This window comes from Microtus ochrogaster, chromosome 4, assembly GCF_000317375.1.
Source record: "Microtus ochrogaster isolate Prairie Vole_2 chromosome 4, MicOch1.0, whole genome shotgun sequence".
Classification (NCBI taxonomy): domain Eukaryota; kingdom Metazoa; phylum Chordata; class Mammalia; order Rodentia; family Cricetidae; genus Microtus; species Microtus ochrogaster.
This window is the reverse complement of record NC_022011.1, coordinates 91,048,241-91,076,087: the sequence shown is the minus strand read 5'-3', so window position 1 is coordinate 91,076,087 and position 27,847 is coordinate 91,048,241. Positions and strand designations below refer to the sequence as shown.

General features: G+C 36.4%; 1 protein-coding gene across 1 annotated transcript in view; it reads right to left on the bottom strand.

Annotated features, from left to right (window-relative positions):
* Nucleotides 1-27,847, bottom strand: part of Fsip2 (fibrous sheath interacting protein 2) — a 66,113-nt gene that overhangs the window by 13,371 nt on the left and 24,895 nt on the right. The window contains exons 16-19 of the mRNA XM_013355642.1: nucleotides 25,152-25,185; nucleotides 14,262-23,205; nucleotides 4,179-13,471; nucleotides 127-618 (exon numbers count right to left, since the gene is read on the bottom strand). Coding sequence (XP_013211096.1) covers nucleotides 127-618; nucleotides 4,179-13,471; nucleotides 14,262-23,205; nucleotides 25,152-25,185 — 18,763 coding nt within the window. The remainder of the gene's footprint in view (nucleotides 1-126; nucleotides 619-4,178; nucleotides 13,472-14,261; nucleotides 23,206-25,151; nucleotides 25,186-27,847) is intronic.

The window sequence follows — 27,847 nt, the reverse complement described above, 5'->3', positions numbered from 1 at the left end:
TATCTACAGGCTTATGCAGATAATGACTCTAGCATGCTTTGCTAGACAGTCAAGGTGCAACCCAGAACAGAGTGTATGAGGTTGTCTACCCTTCCAAGTGTCTGGGAGTCACCTTTTGTCACCTACCTTGTATTGTAACTTCTCCCTAGAAGACGGTTCTGCTAAGCTTTTGGAGGAGGCCATGTCAAGCTCAGCAACAGCTCTTTTAACATGTGTCTTGTTAGGTTCCACCATCTGGTTTTCAGTTGTTTCAATACTGTCAATATTTTCCCCGGATGTGGGGTGACAGCATTTACTTAGTGCTAAGAACTTTCTCAGGCTGCTGGTGCTCGTGGTTGTCTTGGGAGACACGACTTGGGTTTCTAAGTGTTTCACGACCTTTGCGGCACGACCTCCGGATGTTTCCCTTAAACACTGGTGTCCGACAACCTCTCCTAGGACAATCTCCTCTTCATCAGACACTCTGTCCTCTTTGAAGCGAGTTTCTGAAGCTTTTTGGCCAATGTCGTGAGCTACTAAGCGAATGATGAGCTCTCTTTTGTTGTGGATGTCTTTCAAAAGCTCTACTCTGGTGACATCAGGCCTTCTTACGTTTTGAAATGAATTCCTGCCAACAGCCTGGAATTGAAAGTACAATTAAGTATTAAAAATAAACGTGTCAATCTCTTTTCTTATATTACTTTGTGTCATTGCTATGTTTCATGATTTCTAACTACAATCTAGCAAATACTTTCAAATTTCACATACTGGCATATTTTCATTATTTCAAAAGAAGGAAATAGATAAAAATCATACGCAATGCCAGTTTGTATCTAACATTTTTACATTAAGATGATATTACTCCATTGTAACTTATTCCAAATATCCAGTCTGACAGAATAGTTTAAGCTCTATATTTTATTATAAAATAAATTTATTGCTTTCTATTTTTGTAATTCCCTCCAAAATTGTTTTAGAACTACATAATTAACTTTTTGTTTCTAATAAGTAATCTTATAAAAATCTAGACATTCATTTTTAAAGAAGAGGCAGGATTTTAGTGGATTCTAATTATTAAGGCAATGACCCATTGGAATTGTGGTCTTTAGATTATTTATTTTCACTCCATAATCACATTGTTTTTTTTTTTAAAAAAAATAAGTAAATCTTTTTTTTATAATTTTTTTAAATCCCAATTATGTTTTAATATAGAATAATTCAAGAAAAAGTAATTATAACTCAGTAACCAAATTATTCCTTTTTGGTGGCCTTTTCTATATCACAGAAGCTATTAGTTAATTTATAATTAATCTTCAGCTCAACCTTCATTTTCAGCTTTCCAAACCACATTTTCAAGTTACAATATTAAAATGATATCTTCTGTGGGAATAAACTATTTAGAAGCAACTCTTGAAAAATTCAAAATAATCAACTCTATCTATTATTTGTAAAAAAAAATATTAGTAAGGTTAGAAAATCAAAATACATGCAATATAGTTTGGGGATTGTTATTTTTTTTAAAAGTCTTTTTTTTTTTTAAAAAAAATAAAAGTCTTTTTTAATTATTATTATTTTTTTAATATTTATTTACTTATTATGTATACAATATTCTGTGTGTATGCCTGAAGGCGAGAAGAGGGCACCAGACCTCATTACAGATGGTTGTGAGCCACCATGAGGTTGCTGGGAATTGAACTCAGGACCTTTGGAAGAACAGACAATGCTCTTAACCGCTGAGCCATCTCTCCAGCCCCCTTGCGGATTGTTATTGCAGACAGTTTAAATGAAAAACATGGCATCGCTAAGCAGAATACTGAGCCATGAGACAAAGCCAAGTGCCTAAGACTATTTTCTGTCCCTTTGTTGACAGAAGACATGCTCACAATCAGATTGGCAGGTACGATTTCTGTCCGAGTTCCTTGAGGCTGCTGGTTGTTTATTGTTCCTGGTATTACTTCTGCTACTATTATCAAATGGATTTTTCGCTGCTCACAAGGAAAATGACATTCGTGTTTAAAAACCCACTGTGATTGAAAGTTGGTAGTCAGGAAAAAAATGTTCTGGATGATTTTATAGATAATTAAGGTTTATTTTAGTAATATTTTATAGGATGATCATGGAAATTTTACAGTCAGGGAATGTCTTACGTATGATTAGCTTATTATGGGCTGTAAGTAATTTTCAATATTATACTGGAAAAAATTGAAGTATTTTTTTTTTCTCCAGAGAAAACAGTTTTATATTGGTTCAGTGCCATGGCACAGAACACATTCATAAAGAAAAACCAAAAATGTACACATTCAATGTAAGGAATTTGAAAAGAACCTCCATGCCAGGAATGGGTTACATTTTATTGAACTGTTCACCCAAGGGGTCTTATAGGATCCTTCAAATATTGCAGGCTATTGATAAGCCTATTGGTTACCCTCTGTAACTTGACAGCAAAGTGCTATTGCTCTAGACATCACATACATACGTCTTCAAACATGGAGAGATAGGGCCAGTGCCTACTGATGGAGAAAAGTAGTTATTAATATCATCCAGCTAAAAACCCTGGGCCCTACACCAGTGATCTGACTGTAAGATATACGGTTGTTGTAATGGCACAAAAGTTATTGATGTGGGATTCTCCTCTGTATGCTGTGAATACCATTGGTGAATAAAGAAACTGCTTTAGCCTGTTGATAGGGCAGAACTTAGGTAGTAGGGGAAAACTAAACTGAATGCTAGGAAGAAGGTGGAGTCTGAGAGAAGCCATGTAGCCCCACCACAAACAGATGCCGGAACCAGTAAGCCACTGCCCCGTGGGAATACACAGATTAATGGAGATGGGTTAAATTAATATGTAAGAGCTAGCTGATAAGAAGTTTGAGCTAATAGGCCAGGCAATGATTTAATTAATACAGTCTCTGGGTGGTTATTTCAGGGCTGAGCAGCCGGGAACCAACAAGTGGCCTTCCTCCAACAAGTTATAGCGATAAATAAACCAATTTTTGATTGGCTGTAAATCCAATCAAATGAGATAGAACCCAGATCTGAAACTGTTCAAGTGATTAAAGACCTGACACTAGAGAGATCATTGCCCTGGGGAAAATCCAGTTACTATTATTCTGTAAAGGAAGACAATCAGATGGTTTCTCATGACATATTGCTACAGATGAGTGTGCCTCATTCATTCCTCATCAGAGAATAATCCTTTTGGCAATTAACACAGAGACCCACAACTAGAAAATACACAGAAACTAAGAGACTTTGTAGCACTGAGCCCTAAAAGTCATGTCTTTAGCAAACCCCTACCTGTAAGGCCCAGGTATCCATGGGGAGAGGAGAGGGAAAGACTGTTCAGAGTCACAGGTGGTGGATGGTTACAAGGAAATGGCATCTTCCACACACAACACAGTAAGTCTGTTACACATATGAATTCACAGAGTGTGCCAGCATGCACAAGTTCAAACACAACAAAACTCCAGTGTTGAGAAGAGGAAGTGGATACATAGTACCACTCCTCAGCAAGAAGCCATTTGCAATTGGTAACACGCTGGGAAAAGGAAAATCAGTTTTCTCTAAAAGAAAGTCACTACATGTATCAACCCTTCCCCAGGGCAAGCCTTATGACCAGGAGTCATTTTTGCATGTTGTTTATTGTTGTTGTTGTTGGTTTAGGTATGTTTTGTCTTATGGTTTTCTTTCTGTTTCTTCGTTTTTAAGAAAAAAGAGAGAGAAAGAAAGATTATGAATTAGGGTGAATATGGAGGAATTGAGGATACAAGAGGAACTGGGACAAGGATGTGAATAAAATGTACTACATAAAAGAATTGAAATAAAAATAATAAAAGAAAAATAGTACTACAGTGCCCTAAATAAATGGCTTTTAATAAATGTTCTTAAAATATTCTAAATATAATTATATTCCAGTTGTTCTAGTTTTAATAAAGATCCATAGTTATGTTTCCTTGCTTCAAAGAAAATAGTCTTAGGGGATTATCTTATGAAAACTAGCCTTAGGCCTTTAATGTGAAATAGGGAAATTACAGGGCCAGTCCTTGAAAATCCTGACTGTAGAGATGAAGCGCTGTAACCCATTCCCTGTGTGGCTGACAGAAATAACAAGTTTATCTTTCTTTATATCTAGGGGGAAAAAAGGAAATCATAGACCTGGCTCACTGTTGGCCCATTTCCTCCATTGCTGCGATACTTACCTCTAAGGGTTTTACATCTAGCCGTCCTGTTCTGTCCAATGAGATGCGTCTTTCTTTCTGTCTTGTTCCTAATTCAGACACGTCTGTGGAAGAGTGACCTTTTCCACTTATGGAAGCTCTTCTCAGCTCTGCTATGCTATATCCAGTTCTCTTTATACAGTCCATCTTAAGTGTTTCCAGAGGCTGAGTCTTCATAGAAATAACTGCTAAGTGTTCTGAGATGATATTTGGATCTATTTTCAGTGGTTTATTTCCGACATGTGGAATTATCCTAACAGGAAGTTCATCTTCTAATACATCATCTGACTCTTTGTCAGAGTCAGAGTTCATTTGTGCAGCGTGCTTTTGTGCTTTTTCAATGATTCGATTTGTGTCTAGATCTCCAAAAGCAGCAACGTAAGAACTCTTGGTGCTAACCCTACATGAAGGAACGTTCGAAACTCCATCAACAATTAAGCTAGCAACTTTCTTAGGGAAGGACTTCTCTGTATCTTTCACATCGTAGATCTCATTATGTGTTCCAGATTGTTTTATTATATTATTGTAAACAGACTCAATAACTTGAGAAATCATTTCAATGTTTTCTGGATCTAAAGATTGTTCTTCAGAATTAGAATCCACAAGACTGATGTTACTTCTGGAAATTTTAGCTGTTACAGATTTTGTCAACTGAGATGCAATTTTATTTAACTCAGGCTTCGTTAAATTGTCTCTGTCTTTGCTTGCAGCACCGGGACGCTTTACTAGTTTAGCCAAAAACAAAGCCAAAGCTTCCTCCAAAGCTCTGGAGTCTAACATTAAATCTTTTATAGATGAAGATTTTTCCTGAGACTTAAGTTCATCAATAATTTTCACCACCTTTTCCATAATTTTGACAGCTTCCAAAACTAATTCAGAACTTGAGAGTTCTTCATCTGCTTGAGGTTGAAATTCAGAATTGGAAATCTCCTTCACCATTAACGTACCTATTATGTCAGAAAGGACATTACTCTTCCACTTTAAGTCTTCAAATACAGATGTAGGAGAGCCAGAGTGTTTTAAAAGGTTGGTATAAACAGAATCAGCTACCTTTTCAATCGTTGCATCGTCCGCTAAAGGCACAGGTTCTGATTCCTTGGCAGGTTTTACAACTTTGATCTTACTTTTGGAGATGCATTCTTGGATGGACTTTAATATTTTTGAGCTTATTTTTTGCATTTCAGTTTCTTGAGATTTGGTTTTTTCTGTACACATTTTTGGAAACACAGATAAGAGCTTTGATAAGAATTTTACAGCAATTGCTTCTATTACGTTATAAGATAGTTTACAAGGACGTCGTGGCTGTGACGGAGTAGTTAAGGCAACATTGGTGAGAATATTTTCAACAACATTGTCCACTTCTGCACACTGATATGGAGTCAGCTCACCACCGAAATAGTTCTGTAACTGATTGCCTGCCACTTCTCGTAGGACTAAATCAACCACAGTTTTTGAAAGCAGTTTGCATCCACTAACTACACAGTCTTGGATAGTTTCCTGTGATCCAAACTGTGGCAAAAGATTATTATAAATTGTCTGAACCACCAGTTGAATAATTTCATCATCATTTGGATGCAGGGATTCTACATACTGTATAATCATATCTTCATTTTTGGCAATCTCTTCTGCAACCGTACTTACTAACTTCATTTGAAGGAAGTCAAGTTGTGTCAAAAAATTTGGTTGAGATATTTTTGTTTTGACATTGGATAGCTTTGAAAACACTTTCGCTAAAAGAGCTGAAATCACATCATCCAAAAATTTAAAAGGCAACTTTATAGTGTATGGAGATGAGGTTTGACATTCCTTACTGACTGTTTGCACTACCTTCTGTAACTTTTCCTCAACATCTTTTGTTTCCAGAGGCACGCATGCTGAAGCTGGTACCTCATCAGAAAATATCAAGTTAAGCTGATGCTGAAAAATTTCACTTATCACTGTGCTAGTTAGCCTTTTTGCTAGATTTTCCCCATTGCTGTTGATGTTCTTGCAAATAGACTCTTGAGATGTACATTCCTTTAAAACATCGCAAACACAAGAGTGCACGATTTTATTAACAATTGATTTTTCAATTGATGGCATTCTCTCTAAGGAAGGCATCTTGTCAGAAGAGGATTGTTCAGCTGTTTTGTGCACACTTGGCACCTTATCCACAGTTTCATTATTCGTGCTGGATGATGGCACATCTGTACTTGCTTTTTTAGATCCGGCAGGCAACGTATGAACTGATGATTCTTTAATTGCTTGGGAGATAATCTCAGTTCCCTTCTCTGGCCTAAATACCTTGATTTCTGCGTCTGAAAACTGCTTCAGCATTGAGTCAATGAGTCTCATAGCTGTGTCATAAAGTTCACCTTGATTTGGCTTCTCACTTTGATCTGGCACTCTATCATGTGTTTTTGTTTCTGCTGGTGATGTAAAAACTAGCTTGTCCACCATTTCAGTGACGACATCTTCTAGAAACTTAGCAGGAATAATTGTAGGTTTACTTCCTGACGAGGATGGCGGATGGTCTGGTTCTTTAGGTTGACTTTTAATCTCGTTCCCTCTTTCTACCTCACTCTCGTCTTTTCGTTTACCTTCAGTTTCTTCACTTGCTTTCTTCTTAGGAGCGATATCTTTGCTGACTGATGGGCATCTACCCTTTGCTGTAACAGGCTGCGCAGAATCTTGAAGTATCAGCAAAGTTTTATCACCTAGGAGGCTTTTGCTGTATATTGGTCTGGAAATGTCCAATGGTTCTGGAGAAGATATTATTAAAACATTATCATAAATGTTCTCAATGACATTTTGAACGTGTTCAGTTTCTGAATACGGTTCTTCATCGACATCCACTTCGTCTACAGACCTCATTCTTTCTTCCTTGACTGGTTGCTGGGCTGTTTTTCCAATTTTTTCTGTCATTGTCTCTTTGCTCTCGCTCTTGGGCTTGTCATCTGTGTTCTCTACACTTTTACTGGTACTGTCCATTTTCCTTTCATTGTCTGTTACAAAATCTGATCCATGTACCTCTTTCTCAGAAATGTTATCAACAGTAGCAGTAGCAACCGAATAATGGGTGTATATTTCAATCGTCTGCCCCTGCTCATTGATTAGAACTAAATTCTCTTTTTCAGTTTGACTACTTTTACATATGTCTGTCAAAGGTTCAACCTGAGTTTCCTTACTTTTCACACTGGTCGCTGGAGACATAGCTTTTGAGGCAGCCTCATGCTCTTGAGTGGCAGATTTTGGTTTGTTTTCAGCATCTTTCTTTGTATCTGTGACATCTGCAGTTGATCCTGACATCAGGTTGATGATATTGCTTTTCATAATGGTAGTTATACAGCTAAGCATTGCGCTTTTGGTTTCATCTTTTCTCATTGATAAATCTTTAGAGAGAGCAAGCTGGGTCTGCTCTAAGGATCTACTAATCTGCATGGAGGTTTTCTGTGGTAGACGCTGAACCCTTTGACTGATACTTTCTGGATCTAGAAATGAAAAGAAAGTTGAACACCAGTCTCCTGAAAGTAGTGGCTGAATCTTGAATGCAGAGATTGCCTTTTGTGCTAAAGAAGAAACCATTTCTATAACAATTTTACCAGTGTCACCTTTCTGAATTCCATCAGATCCCAATTTCCCTATGAACTGATCATAAACAAAATTAGATATCTCATCAACTGTCTCCTTCCCAATTGGTGGGAACGAAAATATTTCTTCAGCATGTGGTAAAACCTTGATTTCACTTTTCCTAAACTCCCGTATGAGAGAGTTTGCGAAGTTGATAGCTAAGTTCACAATTTCTGGTTCTGGCATATCCTTTTCCCTAGAATCTTCAGTAAGACTTGCAAAAGAACAAAATTTGTGAGCAAGGTCAACAATTACATCTTCTAAAAAAGCAGCTGAAAATAGTGAAGGCTGAGCCTTTTCTTTCCCAGACTTAGCAACAACAGAAGTTTTGCCATAATCAGGTAAGTTACCAGCAGGTGGGCCTTCACCATATAAAAATGGTCGCAAATGATGATCCATGATTTCTTTAATAATGAAACCAGCTATTTTACTGAGAAATGAACCTCCCTTTTTCTGTGACTCTTTCTGTATTTCGGCTTGGAATTCGGAGTTTTTCAAAATATTATTACATATTGAATCAATGAAGTTGTCACTAGTTCCCGCTGCGGTATCCTCTTCAGTGGCAAATCTGATCTCATGTTCAGAAATTTCTTTTAAAACCTCATCAGTCAGTTTTGAAGCTGCAGCCATGAATTCGTCAGCATCATCTGGTCCATCCTCTTTCTCCTTTAGTTTATCTGTAGTGCCATCTGAAGGGAAGATATTTACTAAAAGCTTATAAATCATATTTTCTATCAGAGAAGAAGGAAGCACTGTCATGCATGATGGCAAGGCACTGGTATCCTTCAAGATTACATTGAGCACATTTTTGATGATATTTTCAGCTCGAGGGAAAGAGTAGGAAGAAGGCATTAATTCCCCTGAAACTAATGACTGCACCTGATAGTCATAAATTTCTTCCAGTATAAAATGATATATTTTTCCTCCAAAACAAGTAGTGTCATTTTGTATAGCCCTATGTAGTTGAATCTGTGATTTATATTCATCTAATATATTTTCATAAACTGAGTTGACCGTTTTTTGAACCATTTCTTTATATGTCTCTGAAAACCATAGACTCTTATCCAAATTTTCTGCAAGTAAAATTTCGGATGTAGTGAACTCTAAAATAATTGATTTCACTAATGTTGTAACAAGGTCCATTATTTTGGTTATAGCTCTCTCTGGGGTTTCATCAGCCAAGGAGTTCTGTATGAATGACTGAAGAATATTGCATAAAAGCTCAGAAACTACCTCCTCCAAAAAGACAGCAGAGTTCACAATGAAAGACAATTCTCTTTGCTTAGGGTTTGTTGCTTTTTGCTTGCGGGGTTGAGCAACTGAAGCTGAAAGAAAGCTTTTATCTCCCGATAAGAAGGACTCTAGATGGTGATTGAAGATCTCTTTTATTATAAAACTTGCTATTTTTGAGACAGGTATGCTACTTATACCTTTTTTATCTTTTGTAAGAGACTGGTATAGATTCGAATGAGAAAGATCAGCGTAAATGGAGTCAACCATCGACTGTATGTCTTTTTCTGAAATCATACTTTGCTTCTCATTTCCATGTTTTACAATACATATTGCATGTTTTGAAATTATCGACATGATTTCATTTATCAGTTTCATGACTGTGTTACTTAATTTTGATGGAGGAGTATCAGAAGGCCCTGCACTGGAACGTGTTGGGCTTATCTGTGATATAAGTTGAGTGACTATTTTTTCTAAATGAATATGCGAGAGCATCGTAGTATATATTGTTGATGCTTGCCTTCGGAATCTTGACTTACTAATATCGCAATGGACTCTATTTACCAAAACATTTTGACTAAGTTTGGAATGTAAACTTAAAGGCAGATTTGCTACAAGATCTGGTGGAATTTGGAAGTCAAAAATTTCAGTCAGAATAATTTTGGTTATCTGGCCAGCCAATGCCTTTGTGTCATTTAGAAAATCTTTATGAGGCATGATTTCCATTTCATATTCTTCTAAAACTTTGCTGTACACAGTGTCAATAATGTTCTTGAGTACATCGCTCCTTACTGGGGAAATACACAGCCGTTCCTCAGCATTCTCGATAGTTGTAACCTGGGCTTTTGAAAATTCCTCTGTTATCCAATATAGGAGAGCTTCAGCTTTATCAAACAAAACAGCTTCTGAATTTCTTGTTGACTCCACTTGTACAATGCCAACCACTCTGTGAAATATTTTGCTTACGACTCCAGAGACCACATCTTCCAAAAATGTTGACGAATAAGCACTAGCGTAAGTTAGCTGCTGCTTGTGGGCAAACCATTTAGACGCTGGAGCAGATGATTGCCTCTTTTCCAGGAATGGTTGAAGATGCTGTTCACAGACATATTTAATAATCAAACCTGCAATTTTATCGATGAAAACATCATTACTTTTGGTGATATTTTGTTCCAATGATTCTTGAGAATCGGAGTTTTCTAAAATATTTGTGGAAACAAAATCAACAAGATGGCGAACATCATCTTCTGAGTAAAAGGACTTGGCTGCCTCTTCATCTTTCGAAAATCTAATTTCATGTTGGGAAATCTTTGTTCTAATATCACTGATCAGATTGGAAGCAATTTCATTAAAGTTTACTCCTTTATCTTTTGGAGCTCCTATATGTGAAACCGTTTTAGAAAAAGGGAAAACTTTAGATAATAGTATGCTGACCATATCATCTAAAAATGTGTATGGTAGCAATGTATTATATGGAGGCAGACTCTGGTTTGACTTACTGGATTTATTGATGTTACCAAGTTCATTATAAAAAGTATTATCAGCCATTGAATTAGAATAAGAAGCAGCTGACAAATCTCCAGAAAACAGTGGGTGAAGAAGGTAGTCTGAAATAGCTGCTGTGATTAATTTGGTAATATTTTCCACAAAAGCATCACTATTTTCAGACTCGTCAATGTCAGGATCTAGCCCATGCTGCTTCAGAACATTTCTATATACCGAGGTGACAAGTTCATCTACAATATCTGCATCACTAAATGGAAAGGATGATTGCTTATCGCATAGAATAGGAATCTTAGATTGGTCTAAATGGTTATTTACCGAGTTTACTATTTTTTGGGTCATATTTTCCAGTTCAGCCTTAATACTAGGCTTAGGACTAAAAATCTTTGAGAAAACTCTGGTAACAATTTCCCTTATGAATTTATCAGGGTTAATGCCAAAAGAGGATGACTTCTGCAGTTTGTGAGACTCCACAACTTCATTGAGAACTTGTTTGACCATATAAGATACGTCATCCAGCGGAGTTTTTGGGCGAGGTAAATTCTCTCCACATAAAAATGGTTGAAGATGGTTTTCAATAATCTCTTGGATAATAAAACTGGCTATTTGGTCAATCATAATTGGACTTCGGCTAATTATATTCTTTTGTATTAAATCAAGAGAACCAGACATTTTAAAAATATTTCTGTAAACAGAATCTACCATCTTTTGGAGGTTTTTATCTGTGTGGAGACTTTGGTCATCACAGATGGTGAACCAGATTTTATGTTTTGAAATGGCTGACATAACCTTATTTGTTATACAGTTGGACATTTCATCAAAATCTGAACTCATTATACATTGTTTTGTTAAAGATGAAGGCTTAATAGGCAGGGGAAGAAGCTGAGCTAAAAGTCTTCTGATGACATATTCTAAAAATGAGTGTGGTAACATGGTGCTATAACCCTTTGAAGACACCGGTTCAGAAATAAATTTCCTTAGATTATTTTGAAGTTTATGTAGTATGATTCCAGCATTGAGCGTATGATATGAATTTGATTTGAGCTTTCCCTTGAAGCAAGATGGAAGCTGGTAGTCTACAACCTCTAACAATATTCTACTAGACATTTGTTCAGCTACTGAAGGATTATCATATGGCAGATTATTACCACAGGTTACTTGAAATTCATATTGCTGTAAAACGTCATAATAAATAGAATCAACAATCTTAGTAACACATCCTTTATGTGCTGATGGGAAATAGAGCCTTTCTTCAGGATACCTTAGAACAATAATTTGAGCATCATTTAGGTCATTCACTATATTGCTGATAAGCGATGTATTTATCTCATTGAGCCAGGTTTCAGTGATGTTCATATTTTTCCTCCACAATGAGGTAGACAGCTTAAAAAATAATTCTGAGATTATGTCCTCCAAAAATGTGGCTGAATATACACCACCATTTACACCTCTTTGGCATAGCTTATGAAAGTCTACTGCGGTCATTCCCCTTGATTCTTGTCTTCCAGGAAGTGGTAAAGAGAAAGGTTTTACAGCATGTTGTTTGCCACACGGTGTCTGCATTTTAAAGCTAGTTGCACTGGTTTTATTCAAGGACCTGCTCAAAACATTGTCATCATAGCTCACAAATCCTACATGGCCATTAGTTTGTCCCAATTCTATGAATTCACTCCTTTTTGCTTTGGGGGGAAAAGGCTGTATTTCTCCTGCTTTGTAGTTCATGCATTTGTTTTCAAAAGGAGCTTGTTGAAAACCATGCGATAGCTTATCCATCAAAGATTTAACCAAACTGTGGGATACAACATTCAGTATACGATCTGATGATAATACATCTTGATCCATGCCTGCCAGGTTTTCCAAAGCATCTGACATGTAATCTCCTTGAAATTGTTCATAGTCCATTGATGCCTTACAATAATCAAAATCTCTACCTTGAGCACTTCGAAGTAATTTTACATGTTGGCATTCTTCTGCTAGTTCACGAGAAAGAGAACTATCTTCAAGAAATGCAGTGCCCGTGAATTTTTCTAGAAGTGTTCTAATAAGTTTCTCGCACACAATATTGAGAAGAAAAATTGATTTGGGGGAAAGCCCTAGATTATTTGTAAGTATTCTATTACCTTGTTGATTATTTGAGGTAAGACATGTTCTAGCTAGCTTACCAGAACTCATACCGCCATCTGGAAATTCATCTGGTAAAAATAAATCTAAAACAATATTAAAGACTTCATTGACAACTTCTTTGGATTCATGAGATTTTAGGTTACCAACCAGACTGTTTAACCTACATGTGAGGTAATTTAATTTATTTCTTTGAGCAAGGTAGTCAGTTAGGTGAGGACATGATTCCCAGTCTCTGGCATCTATCTGACTTTCCATGGTATTGGCTTTGCAGAAAAAGGGCACACTATTTTGAAATGTAGAATATGGTTTGCTTCTTACATTATTTTCAAAATGGCGGTTTATTCCTAGTCCTTTGGACAATACAAAAATCACTCCTTTTAAGAGATCTTGAAAGATATCATCAAAGTCAGAAGAAGTCAAACCTGGACAGAACCTGTACTTGGGTTTGATGGAAGCCTGAAATGCCTTGTCAACACTTATAATGTTACTATTAGAAAGAATGTCAATGATAACTTCAAAAATACTCAAAGTGAGTTCTCTAATGGAAATGGACCTGCTCTTATACACTTGAGAATGAATTGAGATATATTTGTTAGATATTACATCTTGGATTTCCCATGCTTTGTCTTTGATATCCTCTTTGGTACCATCAGAAATGTTTGAAATCAAGTAGCAGATGACTGAGTCAGAGAGATGTTCACAAAACTGATACATTGAAGAGTTACTATATATGCGTTTTAGAGGCTCTTTTGAGTTATAATTTTTCTTTGGAAGTGAAGAAACGTGAGACAAGTTCTCCTCGGTTAAAACTAAAAAATAAATGTAACAAGGAAACATAAGCATTTTTTTAGAATGGATTAAAGAAAATTAAGGATATTCAATAGATTGTCAATTTATCTTGCTCCTATTAAAGTAAAAGGTAAAACTTAATAAATAAAGAAGTAGGATTTTCCTTAAATATTTCACAATTGTGAAATCTTAGTCTTAGCCAATATTTTGAGAAAAATGGGTCTTCCATATTCAAATTTCTAAGTCATGGGTTGATGTCTGCCTTGACTGTGTATGGACACCAAGAGAACAGATGTTTCAGGTTTGCTGAAACATCCTGCAGTAGCTCCATGAAATGATTATTTAAAAGTATATCAAATCAAAATATTTGCTGCATTTTACTTGTAAGTCTAAAGATTTGTGTTACTCTATCATCTTGAATAAAATACAAGTGTACCAACTCCAGAAAGTGAATGATAGGTTGCAGCTGCAAAGGCATGTCTAAGTACTTGGCAAACTTTCCAATTCATAGTGCGTGCTCCTCCAAAGTTCCCTACCCTAAATTTCTTTTCATTTTTTCTTTATCTGAAAGCCTAGAGGAGACAAAAACAAAACAAACCATATCTTTTATTTTTAATGCACTAACAGTTAACTTAGTGACATTTTTATACACCATGGAAATTTAAAAGTAACCAAATAGTTATTCTACAGTTCTAAAACTATTTTCAGAAAAACAAAAAGTAAACTCTCAGACAAGAGATCTTTTAAATATACCTTGTACTGTCTTCTTAAAATTATCTCAACTTAAAAATGAACTTATCTGTTGCTTACCTGCTGCTCTGGCGTTCTTCAGATGTGTGACCACAGACGTAGCGACATGTCTTGCCACCAAATGCATTTCATTTGGACCCAGTTCATGATCAACAAAAGCAATCTTGTCAGTGTCTTCCAAAGCCTCTGCTGTCATATTGGGGCTTTTATTTTTCCATTTGTGTAATAAAGAAAGATCCCCTTGGCAGGCTTCAAGACCTTCACTTTTTTTATCGTCTATACAGGGCATTCGTTGACACCACATTTGGAGCAAATTTTTCTCCTTCTTTTGTCCTCCATATACTGCAGACAAAGGATTTTGTCCTGACAGAAAAAATGGTCTCATGGTCTCCAGGCTTTCTTCAGGGTATGGCTGATAAGGAAAGCCATAGCTAGAGAGCACTGTGTTAACAATATTATCTGCTGCTACAGATATTTTGAGTGGGGAAGCATTTGTCTTAATTTCACTTGGCTCTATTGGTTTTGCAGTCTCATAATGAAAAACCCTTGGGTTTTCCCCTTTCCCCATTTCAATGAATGACATCACTTGTTTCAGTGATTCTTCTGTGGAATCATTTGCTTTCTTAAACAATTTTTGTAACACACTGCCTTCAGGGAGAGAATTGTTACCTTTTGTGACTTCCTCAAAAAGTCCAAAGCTGGATTGCCTTTGACTCTGGTCTTCTTCTTTGTTTATAGAACATGATGGCCCAGCTTTCGCATTGGGCCATCCCATTGACTCTGGGCTTTTATCTTTATTTTCCACACAGGAACTTGTGTGTGTGGGTAAGTTAGGTTTCATCCCATACTTTTCTTTTGTATCATTCTCTGAACTAAGCCCCAAGCCAGATACACTCCTTTGTGGAACATGACTCCTCACACTGGTGTTTCTCACCTTTGATGTAGGCATTTTCACGTGAGATGAAAATTCAACCTGGTTAACAATGTAAACATTCTCAGTCCTTTTGAACCAGCTTTTGTTTGGAAGGTTTGTGATCAAAGACTCACTGAAATGAGTGCATTGGTCTATCAGTGTACCAATGATCTCACTTGCGGCAATGTTCTCTTTCAATATGCTGAGTGGACATGGCTCCATTTGGCTTATTTCTTTGTCGAGCTTATTCTTGATTATACTAAGCATGTCACTGACAGTAGTGACTGAATACCGAAGTAACTCCGCATGGAATGAATGGACCTGGAGGAGTGTGTTCTGTACATTTTCCTTGGCTAGAGCAGTACTTGGCTTGAGTTCATCACTAAACTTTCTAAATGGTTGTAAATTTGACAACATTTTTTTGCTCAATTGTCTATGTTGCACTTGAAAAAGATTGTCTATAGGCATTTTCACTATTTCAGAAAACTCATATTTAGAGATATGCTTAAACTTCAAGTCCACAAACGACTCTAACATGTTTAAGACTCTTTCTACAATCTCTTGCACAATTTGGTGGCTCATAGACACTGGATCTTTCATCTTCGTGTTGAAGGTCTGCATGCCACTGAGAATGTGCTTGGTTGGAGCACCATGCTTACTTTTAGCAGCAACGCGTTCCTTCCTACTTGGTAGGATCCCCTTACTATCTTGAGTAGGTAGCTGAGACAAGAAGCACAGCTGTAATTTTTCAAATAGCATTTCAACAATTTCCCGTCCAAACATATTGATTTGTGATTTTGTATCCTCAGCTCTAGTAGATCCACCGTTAAAGTGATCATAGAATCTGTTTTCACAATCCTCAAGAGGCGGTAAATTTAAAAGCGAAAGTGAATACTCCAGATCCTTTGCTTTAATTGAAATTTCGGTCAAAATGTTTTCAGCTACGGTTAAAAGTTTAGACTTTTCATTTCCTGTATCACTTGTTTCTGTTTGCCACTTGTCAAACATTTTTTTAAAGATACCTTCTTTAGGAAAAATCTGTTCTAGCTGCGAGGAGACATTTTCTAAGTAAAAACAAGCCTGCTGCTCAGGTGAGAAGCCTGCACCCACATTTTGCTTTGGTTGGTGGAAATCACCTAGATTTGAGACATTACTTGGAGAAGCCAAATTGTGGTTGTTTGTAGCATATAATTCTTGCAACACTTCATTAATAATTTTTCTTGCTTCAAAAATTTGATCAGTGGGAAGTGCTTTTGTATTTAACATGGCTCTTTTTTGTGCTACTCTTTCAAGTTCTTTCATAATTATTTCTAAAATATCAGTTATTATATTTTTGGCATAAATTCTTAATTCTGAAGCTGGTAGCTTGATTTTCAGTATGGTTTGGGCATCCGCTGTTGGTGGAGTTTGTGGCAGCCCAATGGCGGTTTTGGATCGGTTCTCTCTGGGAGACTTCTCTCCAGCACCTAATTTGGTCTTGCTTCTGGACTTAGTACTGCAAATGCCTAGATGCGGTTTTGTTTTTAATTTAGAGAGAGAGGTAATTTTTGACCTTGCTTTTAAACTTGTTTTGCACCCTGGCCTAGGGCTGTTCTTAGGGCTAAGTTTAGAATTATGCAGCCGAAGAAGGTACATGTCATCATAACTACCTTCAGGGGGAAATTTCTCTTCTAGATGCAGGGAAACAAAATTTGACAACTTATCAAGAACTATTTGAACTAAGTATTTTCCAATTTGCAATGGTGAATATGGCAAAAAAGCATTTTCTAACACCAGAACATTTAAATTATCTGCATAAAGGTGCACTTGTGGTACCCCGATTCTAGGGGAATTACTTCTTTTCCTTACGGACTTCGTCTCTCTAAAGCATGGTGGTTTGGCTGATGAGATGTCATTGTTGTCACCCATTTCTACCTCTCTCCAGCTTTTAGTTTTTTTGTACAATGATGTCACAACTACAGAGTGCATTTCTCCCAAAATATTTTCAAGTATATCATTTGATAGGCTGTTAATATGAGACTGAAAGAATCTCTTCTGTGTTATATTTGATGTTCTACTTTTAGGTTTGGACACAATGTAGGGCATTTCATTAAATGGTGGCAAGTGGCCTATGATTTCCATTATGTTTTGACTCAGCGTCTTCAAAACCTCTTCTACTGCACTAAATATTTCAGTTTTTTCTCTTGGTTTTGATTCCCCTTTTCTCATAAATACTTCTTCCAAGACAGCTCTTTGGAGTTCCTTTTCTGTTGTTATTGGGTTTTCTCCTATGGGGTCATTTGTAAACGGTGGTAATGGGGTCGTTTTTTCCTTTCCTTCGTATCCCAGTAAGACGTCATTTGGTATGGTTAACTGGGAACACCCAGGCTTCTCTGGTGACGATAAAAAACCACCCCCTAAAGATCCTTTGTTGTGCAAAATTTTTAGGATGCTATCAACAATTTCACTCACAATGACATTTTTTTGAAATAAAATGTTGTTGGAATATGTGTGCACACTTTGCATCTCTAAGTCTAAATCATTTTTAATGAGCTTCAAGATAGCACTGGCAATGAAATCAGCATAGTCCTTAAGGCCAGTTTGTGATAAGTGGGTTGGGGTTCCAAAATTTTCTCTACAACTGGCAAAAACAGGTTCTGCAAGCTCTTGGCTAGGGTCTGTTTTGGTGGTTGATAATTTTAGGACATTCACATCAGATTTAAATTTATCTGATTCATGAAAAAAGCTGTCATCTTGTTTACCATTTTCAAATGCTGGGCTAACAAATACATTTTCTTTATTAGACTGAGAGGCAGGAGTCATTAATGAATTTATTCTTTCTGTGGCAAAAGACTGTAACCGATTAAAAATAGTCTCCGTAATGAAGTTCGCATTTTCCTCACATGGGTCAGGCGCAGGTTCCCTGGTGTCTTCATTTCTCTCCGCATGCACCTTATAAACATCAGCTTCAGCTAAATTCTTATGCTTTGGGTGTAAAGAATACCCTGGTTGTTCTTCATCTCTTTGTGTAAGAAAAAGAGATTGTTGGCCCTGTGATTTTGGAGACATATCATAGAAGGCCAATGTAGAGGAAGAAGAATCCTTTGCATTTATGACAAGCATGACCAAGGAACTAAGGTTATGAAGCACAATATCCACTATATCTTTGGATACCAAGATGACGTCTGTCTTAGGAACTGACACTTTAGGGATAATATTTGTACCCATAACAACTGGTTCGTAATTTGCTTCTGAGTGTTTGCTAGGAATACTGTATTGCAGAGTGGGCGTGGTAAATGACAGATTATTCTGATATATAATGTTTTCATAAATATCACATAAGATTCCTTCAATAGTGTCTTGAATTTGAAACTCGAGTATTTTTCGATATTCTGCCTTATTGAGTAGCCTTTCAATAACTCCTTCGTGCCGCTCTGAAGAGTTTTCTCTGTCGGAACTGGTGCCCTCACACTTGCCTCTGCATGACACAATATCAAGCACTGTGTTAACAACCTGACTTGCAATGTTCTCAGAAACCACAAGGTTATTTGTCAGGAGAGGACTTTCTTGTTCTTTATCCAACTCATGTTTGATACCTTGTAAAATTTTCCTAGCCACTTCTTTTGCATAAATATTTAATTTGGAAAAAGACAGTTGGCACCATGACTCCATCTGTCCCGGGTTACTAGGACTCACTGAACAACAGGGAAATTGCTTATCAGGATGAGAGTCTTTGCCCGATAATGTTTGTCTTACCGTTCCCTCTTCCTGCTGTACTGCCAAAGTCACTGGGACTCTGAAGTCGACGTGGGGATGAAAGAGAGATTCTACTTTGGAAGCAGCAAAAGTTTCTAAATTTTCTAATATTGCCTGTACAATATCTTCAACTACATTTATTTTGGTCTGTCTGTCAACATTCCAACTCGACTGGATATCACACGGATTTTCGTTTAAGACACTGACAGGTCCGTTTCCTGGATAGGCATGCTCACGAAAGGAAACATTGGTCGAAAAGATGATGGTTTCACAACTGTTTTCACTTACATGTTTTTCTGTCGTGGCAGCTGAATAAAGCTTGTGAAATACGGTCCTGACAACATCATTTACCACTACAGTCACATCTGCGTCAGACACTAAAGGGGCCATCAGCGGATCCATAAACTGAGATGTTTGAGTAGTTGATACAGGAACGTTATAAGGCATACCACTAAAATGAGGATGTGAGATGGAAATAGTATTTAATTGATTGATTAAAGCACTTTGAAAAATTTCATTCAAAATATTTCTTATAATAGGAACAATCGGGGATTTGTGTGGTTCTTTGAGTTTCACTTCAATTTTGCTTAAGGTTCTTTCTAGAACCCACTGGTCAGTACAAAAGGTCCGAGTTTCTTCCCTGGATGATGTTATATCTCTGATGAATTCTCTATTTTGTGTGTCATCGTCTAGAAATGACTCTGATTCAGCTCCTCCAGGAAGGAAATTTCCATAAACTGGTCGATATCTGTAGTTTTCAATGCCTTTGCTCTCAGATTCAGCTTCAGTAAACATATCTTTAGATACTACATCTAAAATTAAATCAACTATGTTTGTAAGCATTTGTGTCTCCTGTGGTGAGCTTTTTATATTTTCCTTACAATCTGATGGGTTAATATTTAATTCTGTTTGGATGGCTTTCAGAATAGTGCTTGACACCCTCTTTGCATGAGTGTATAAAGTGGACTGCAGTGATTTATCATGGGGATCTGTGGGACAAGTTTTGCTTTCAAGTTCCCAACCCGTCTCATTCTCTTTCTTATCTTCATCATTGAGACCACCAACATTTTCCATGTTTCCACTGGCAAACCCTTCCAATTTAGTAAAAACCATGTTCAGAATATCTAAGGCAATTGTCTTCAGTTTATTTGGGCACATTTCTTTTGAGTTCTCAGTTTTTGAAGACCCTGGGATATCGCCTTTTGCTTTGTTTTTGGTGGTGTCTTTATTCCCCATCATCATTTTGGAAATTATGTTGGAGATGATGTTCGTGCATTTGGCCATTTCCTCCAACGTTGAAGCAAATGATAGGCTATCAATGTCAAGAGATTCTGAGATAGTTTTCAATCCAGAATTTACAATGTTGCTCTCTATGTCGATATCACATAATTTTGCAAGGACGTATTCCAGAATTGCCTTGGAAATGAGTTGAACATTAGATAGTGTTGGAGGATCCTTAGTTGACTTCTCTGTGCTTTCCTTACTACAAGATGATTGAGAATCAGGCTGGGCACCTGTGAGTTTGCTTAACATTTCATGCAGTGTTTCTCCAATTTCTTCTAACACCTGCAACTTGGGACTCTCTTTCAAATCCTTTCCATTAGTAACACTGTGGTAAAGGCAAGGTGTAGCCAAGTATCGTCGAAAAGAATTTTTATCCTGCTTACTTGACAAAATGTTTTGTTTATTAACATTGTCAGACCCACATAACATTGTAGATACTGCCTTGTCTGTAGAAGTTGAAGTACTTGATTGAGCTTCATTTGTACTTGATATCATTTCACAAATACATGCTAGTAATGGACTTTCCATAATGTCATTGACACTTTTGACATGGGAGTCTATTGTTTCATTGGAATCAGCAAACATCCCTTTGCTTGTACGACACTTGGTATGGTCTGCCTCCCTAAGATTTGGGATTATCTTGCTGAGTTCTAGTTCATTCTGTATAGCATCTAAAACAATGTTGACTATTTTCATTGTGTAAGTACTAAGTTGAGAATGTACTGATTTCTCTGCCAGTAAAGATTTTTTACCTATCTGCAGTTTTGGACAAATAAATAACTTCAGCCTTTTGAAAATTGTATTAATGATCTTATCAGTAATATCATTTACACGCTTAGGTTCACATCCTCCAGATCTTAACTGGGAAGACTTTTCAATCTCTACATTGAGTGAGGATAGATATTTCATTTTCTTTTCACTGTCAAACCATACTTTGAATGGCGTTTTATTTGGTATTTCTTTTGCCGTTTGGGGAGTATCAGAATGATCCGGACAAGTTTGATGAACAGATGAAATGGCATTTTTAATAGTTTTAGGAATGTACTTTGAAGCCTTATGAAGTATATTTATCACAGAATCTGTTATTTCATGTGCAAATGCACAGATTTCTGACCCCGAGAAGTGCTGTTCCATCCATTCTTGATCTGATAGTCCTTGAGACTTTTCTGAGACAAAAGCAGAGGTTTCTTCATCAATTTTGCTTCCTGGGTGATGAGATGAAACCGAAGACATGTCCTTGAGCATTTCTGTTAAAATGTGTTTGACTATGTTTTCTGAAGCCTTTTGTATTTGATACTTTTGATCTTGGCTGAAAATTGAAGGATCATTAGTCAAGCAGTGTTTTGTCCTTACAATGTCTTCACTACTAAGAGATAACTCCAACTTTAATCCCCAGTCATGAGATCCAACTTTACTTTGACATGTAGGTTTTGTTGGTAGTTTATGACTTCTTTTGGATTCAAAATAAGTATCCCTTTTTGTAGGCCAGTGATTAGGAACCTGCTCTTGTGATTTTATTTTTTCATCAGTGAAGGATGAATCAAGCACACTTTTCACAAGGTTATCTATTTCCTCGTCATCGTCTTCAGAATAAAGAACCATGCCTGGGACATTAATAGGGGGAAATGGTTTTTTAGTTCTAAGACCATTAAAGGTCCTTGCGGCAGTGAGTCTATACTTTTCTTCAGCATCAGGAAGATTTCTTACTCTGGGTTGCCTATGTTTTTTAACATCTGCTTTTGCTGGCACCCGGTGAAGCTGAGTTAAGACATCGTCCAGTAGCTGAAGAAGTACTACTGTTTCTTCAGATGCAATAAGTCTCTCATTATTAAGTTCAGTTTGTACATAGCCTAGTATAGTGCTTATTGCTTCTTCTATATAACCAACTAGAGAGGATTGTGAAAAAATATTTGATATTAAGTTTTGTATCTCATCTTTCACAATTTGATTAGCAGCATCAGATTCAGAACTAGTCTTTTGGTCAGTTTTTTGATAGAATTTATGTGGTGGCTCTGTCTTAATTTGTTGATGGAAATGTTTAGTTGTGTCTTCAGGAGGAAGTTCACTTTTCTTATAAGATGCAAGAGTCATCAACTTCTCTAAAATGGTATGCACCATGTCGTCTGCCACATCACACATTGGTTCCAAGGTGTAAGCCAGCGTTTCTTCTGAAGTCTTTGTATCCAAGGATGAGTAATATTCACCACTAGCTGATAAAGTGGGTTTAGTATCGATGGTCAGATCTTCTTGTGAAATTATCTGCACACACTTTCTCTCAACGGCCGATTCCAGCTTCTCAAGCATGTTTTCCACAATCTCCGAAGCTACTGAACATATGTCAACATTTGAGAGCATGTCCTCCCTTTCTGTGTCACATGGGTCCACAAAGACCTCAGCAGTCACAGAGGAAAGAGAAGGAATGGCCTGGGTTAAGTCAGACATGATTTCTTGAAAAATACTTTCTAAAATGAGCTGCGTTTCTCCTTTCAAGTGACATTTAAAGTTGACAAAAACGTTCTTTAGATTTTTCATCTGATCCATGGCCTTTGATTTTTTATCATACAGAAACGGACTCTCTAAACTATCTGTTTCTGTGGTAGCATCTTTAGATTTCTTGGTGCTGTTTTCTACCGATGGTAAAAGTTGACTATCTGATTTGCTGCTTCCTATCTTAGGAAACGGATATTCCAAGCTGGTTTTGTTGTAATTGACTTGTGAGGATATCGATTGTCCGCTCACTTGATATGTTTTGCCAATAACTGTTTTTTCCACGTGTGCTGAAGGGGGTTTCAAAGGCGTGGGTGGTTTCTTGACTGGCATGTCACCAGCAAACATGCATGGCTCTGCTTGAAATGTTTTAGCCATGAAGCTTCTGTATGTAAAGCCCTCACTGCACGTACTACAGAAACTTGAGCTATCCGAAGAAAGGTATGAGTCATCAGACACTGGATAAGTACTACTCTGCACTCTTTCTTCATATTTTGTGATGGCTGGATATAATATACTGGTCACTGTAGCTACAACCCACGTCATTACATTTTGAATTATGCCATTTAGTTCATCAGAAGTTATCTAGAAAGAAGATATTCAGATAAAAGAAGTCATATAAACATTTATTCCATATTTGGAAGATACGGGGATAGCATTCAATTTTCATGTTAAACAATTATATAATAATAATATCATAAGTAGAATACCAGCACCATTTATAAAAAAAATAAAGACAGAATCTACTCATAATTTCAGACTGTTTTAAACTGCTTTACTTCATACCAGAAAGAAATATTTTGAGCATAAAATTTTATTTTATTTTTATACCTTAAGAAACTATAAAAATTATTTCCCAACATTCATATATTTTTTTTTTTTGTTTTTCGAGACAGGGTTTCTCTGTGGCTTTGGAGCCTGTCCTGGAACTAGCTTTGTAGACCAGGATGGTCTCGAACTCACAGAGATCCGCCTGCCTCTGCCTCCCGAGTGCTGGGATTAAAGGCGTGCGCCACCATCGCCCGGCCCCAACATTCATAACTTGAGTAAATATCTTTAAATTTAAAGTTATCAAATTGCTATTTAGTCACAATTCACAAAATGTTTTAGAAAAAAATGCGATATCAGAATGTGATATATTTTGAAAACAGATAAATTTGTTTCAAAGTATTTCTTCAAAAAGATACAGTAAAAGTATTTTTAATTCTTCAAAAGCATTTGTCTAACTTCTATATCAGGATGAAAAATAAACCATCTTAGTATCTATTCCAAGCCATAATAACAAGTACACAGTCTGTTTTTATGGAATACAGAATTAGTACATTTTAAACTAGCTGTGTAGCTAACATGACTTATCAGTAAAAATGATCTAGGAAAGCAGAAAATCGATGAATGAAAATGCAAGACATGATAGAAAGGCTGGCAGGCTGTTCCCATCCAAAATATATCTACGGTCAACATCACAAGAAAAGATCAAATCTTTGTAGCACCCTCTCTGCTGATCCATTTTAAAGCTCATAGGAAGCACCTAATGAAAGGCCACTCAGCTCTAATCCCCCAATTCCTTAAAATAGTTTTTCACTACTATTGTAGATGATGACTAACGTCTTGAGAAGCACAGATCAAGACAAGTATAAAAATCTAGGTTACATAAATATACCCTTAATTGAAAGTTCCATTAATAAATTATAAATTTTAAGATAGGAGATACTTATTCTAAATGAACAATACTGAACATACACATTAAAATATCTAATGTATTTTCTTATACAAGATATAATGAGCAACAGAACCATACTAATGTTCTTAAACTAGGTGAAGCATAAAGCATTTCCAATTGTAATATAAAAAAGAAGGCAACATCTAAAGTTTTGCATGTAACAAAATGAGGTTGAAGGAATCTTAGTTCTTCCATTTCTTTCAATTATATTAAACAGAAGCTTTCCATGTGCCCTATGACTTATTAACTGTGCAGGAATCAATGGGAAAAGACCAACTGCTGTGATCTTACTCAATATCCCTGACTACTGGGACTAGACAGAGTTAAATGTTATTAAAATATTCCTTCTTTTATTTTCCTGCCTCAAGTCTCAGCTCACAGGTGAGCAAGTACCTTTACCTGTGCTCTTTGGTAGCAGGTTCTTCCTATGAGAATTGCTAGAGATGGATTCAGGTATCTCAACTCATTCTCTCCATAGTTCAACACCAATATCTGCAAAGCTACACTGATTAATAATATCTCACGAGAGATGAGATCCTGTTATCTGCTTCTCAGGGCTAGGTCCCTGAATGCTTCTCCGTGTTATACCCAAGAGACTGTCCTAAAGCACCAAGAGTATTTTTTGATAACAACTTTACACTAAAAGGAAACTATTAAAATTATCTAAAAGTTAACTTCTAATACAAGAAAAGACAAAGGGTATGACCAACAAATAATAGCAGATGATTATTGGCATCTGAAATACATTTTTTTCTAGAATGGCATATGGCAATTAGTATACTGTCTTATCAGTAAATTTTATGATACATACTTTATCCTGCAAGCAATTCTGTAGATTTTGCTGCCTGTAAAGTTAAGAAATAGTTATGATTTGTTAAGTTAGAACACACATTTATAAAAATGCTTTTAAAGTTCATATTACTTATTGTTTCTTTTTTATGAGAGTTCTACATAAACACAAAATACCCTAAACTTTGCTTTGTTCTCTTGAATGTTCTTATGTAATGTTTTCCTAAGATATGTGCCTTTGGACTCAAAAACGTGCTTTATTTACTCAGGAGAGTAGAACAACAACATAACATAAACAGCCTGTGTCTGGTAGGTGGAACGCTGATAAACCTTTGATATGTATGCTTTCCAGTTCTCCAGAGATTAACACAGGATAAGAAAAAAAGGAAAAGAAGATCAGTCTATCCTATCTGCTAACAGAGACAATGGAGTAATGGCTTTTATGATAATAGCTCTCTTGTATCCCTTTATCTGCATTTTCAGATCCTAAAGTCCCATCCTCCTTTTGCTACATCTCACAGCAGAAAGAGAACGTGTGGACTACTGTTCACTACCTACTGTCTAGAATCATGGGTTTCTGGCTGCATTCAACGCTAGCTTCAGTCATCATCATGCAATGATGTGATGAACACATCCTTTCATGTGTTGTAATTAGATTTACTATTATATACTAAAGGGTAGATTTATAAAAATGTATAAAATGCAATAATTAAAATTATGTTAAATAAGTCTAGACATCTATTTCTAATCATTCCAAACATGAACTATTTGCCTAATCTCTTTCTAATACATTCCAAAATTATTTTTCTCAAAATCTAAAACAAAACGGGGGAAAAAAAACATCTGTTTAAATATTGCAACGTACCTGTGTGGCAACAAAACAAAACAAAATACTTCAATAGTTTCTGCTCAGGAATGTTTTTGGGAGCATGGCATAGTAGCTGGATTTTCAGCTAGATAGGGGACTGAGGTAGGAAGATTGAGTTCATGATGAGTTAGGCCAGAACTAAGGCAGGAGAGAGGAGGAGAAAGAGAGAGAAGAAACAGGAGAGGAGAGGTGACAATAGTCCATAGACTAGAACTTTTCTCAGATTTAGTTTGTTAAATAAACTCCAAGTTCCAAACCTTCCTTCTTTCATTTATTCATTACTTTGGTTGTCTAAAGTTAACTTTTAGTTTACTTTTTTCTGTCTTAAGGCATAGACTAGAGTCCTATAGTTCTCTACACTGACAGTATACCATGTGTCCAAACAGGGAGCAAAGACCTCTCAGAGACATAAAGAAATGACTGAAAAGACGGAATTAAATATTGACTCTATTAAGCTGCCAGTGTAGCTGAGTGAGTGGTGCCTAGCATGAGCGAGGCACATCACTAAATCCCCAGCACCCTCCACAGAAGCAACTGTTTTTTAAAGCGAGCTATAAAATCAAAGATAATGGAAAAGTAAAGACATCCAAATATTATTCTTTTCATAAAAGAAATGGACACTGACAAAAAACAGTCAGAACCATAATTCTTCAACCTTATAAAAATGAAAGCTTACACTATTTCAAACATTTATTTCAGAATGATGTGAATATAATATAGGGAGTTTTAAACTAGCCTATATTGCTTTCTTAAAATAGTTCATCATAATCACAGTCATTAATTCTGTAAATTTTAATATTTTCCTAAGATCTGGCATTGTTCTTTAAATACAGCATGCTCTCAATAGATCTTTGATAAATAGATTATAAAAATGTGCCTATGTATACCAAATCTCAAATGAAGACTATTTTTGAATGGTCTCTTGCCTTAAATTTTGCCCATGTGTTGCTGACAAAGTAATTAATTATATGCTAATTTGATCATAATAGTAATGTCCTGAACTTTTGAAATTTAACTTAATAAACTATTAATACAGATCCTAAGCATTGTCTATATGGCAGAGGATTTCAAATTTAATCATCTGATGCTTATTTATTACAGTGCTGCTCCCACTGCCGACACATTTAATCTATTTCTATGTTATAAATTTTCATTTCTAACAGCAGTCCTTTGCAATTACACTTCTTAAAAGAACAAATAAGTAGGAGCTGAAAGGTAGTTGACATTGGAACAAATGTGGGGTCCCCATGGTAAAGCCATAATATTCATAATATACAGGTAAATTTGTACTTGTGATGAATAGAGTCTGACCGGACAGTAAAGGAGGTTAGAATGTTCCTCCTCTAGCATTTTTATATCACATAAATACAAATAATCATTGTATGCACATGATGGGCTTCTTTCCTCCTCATTTTACTTGTCTGGGTGAGAGTCATTCTTTCTGACTATAACACGTGCTGTGTATTCTGTGATCATGCACTGAGTTCTACATATTGATGCCCATCAACCTCAAGCTCAAAGTCATCATTGACAAAGCTTAGTTCGAACATAAAAATCATTTGTCATCAGAGATATTTTCTATTGTATGTCCATTTGCATAAGAATCTAGGTATGTAAAGTGTGCAGTTTAGTCTATACTTTGTTTGATTTGTTGAGTTCTTTTTAAAATTTTAGCATTGGGTTCTGGGCCTACGGTCCTGTCTGCAAATAGCTTGCTGTGCACGAACACTGGATTCAGATCCTGAGACCATACATAAAAGCTGGGTCAGCTGCGGAGAGAGACTCTGCCTCATTAAAATAACATATCAAGAGAAGAGAAAGACAACTGGTGATGTTGACTTCCGCCTGCC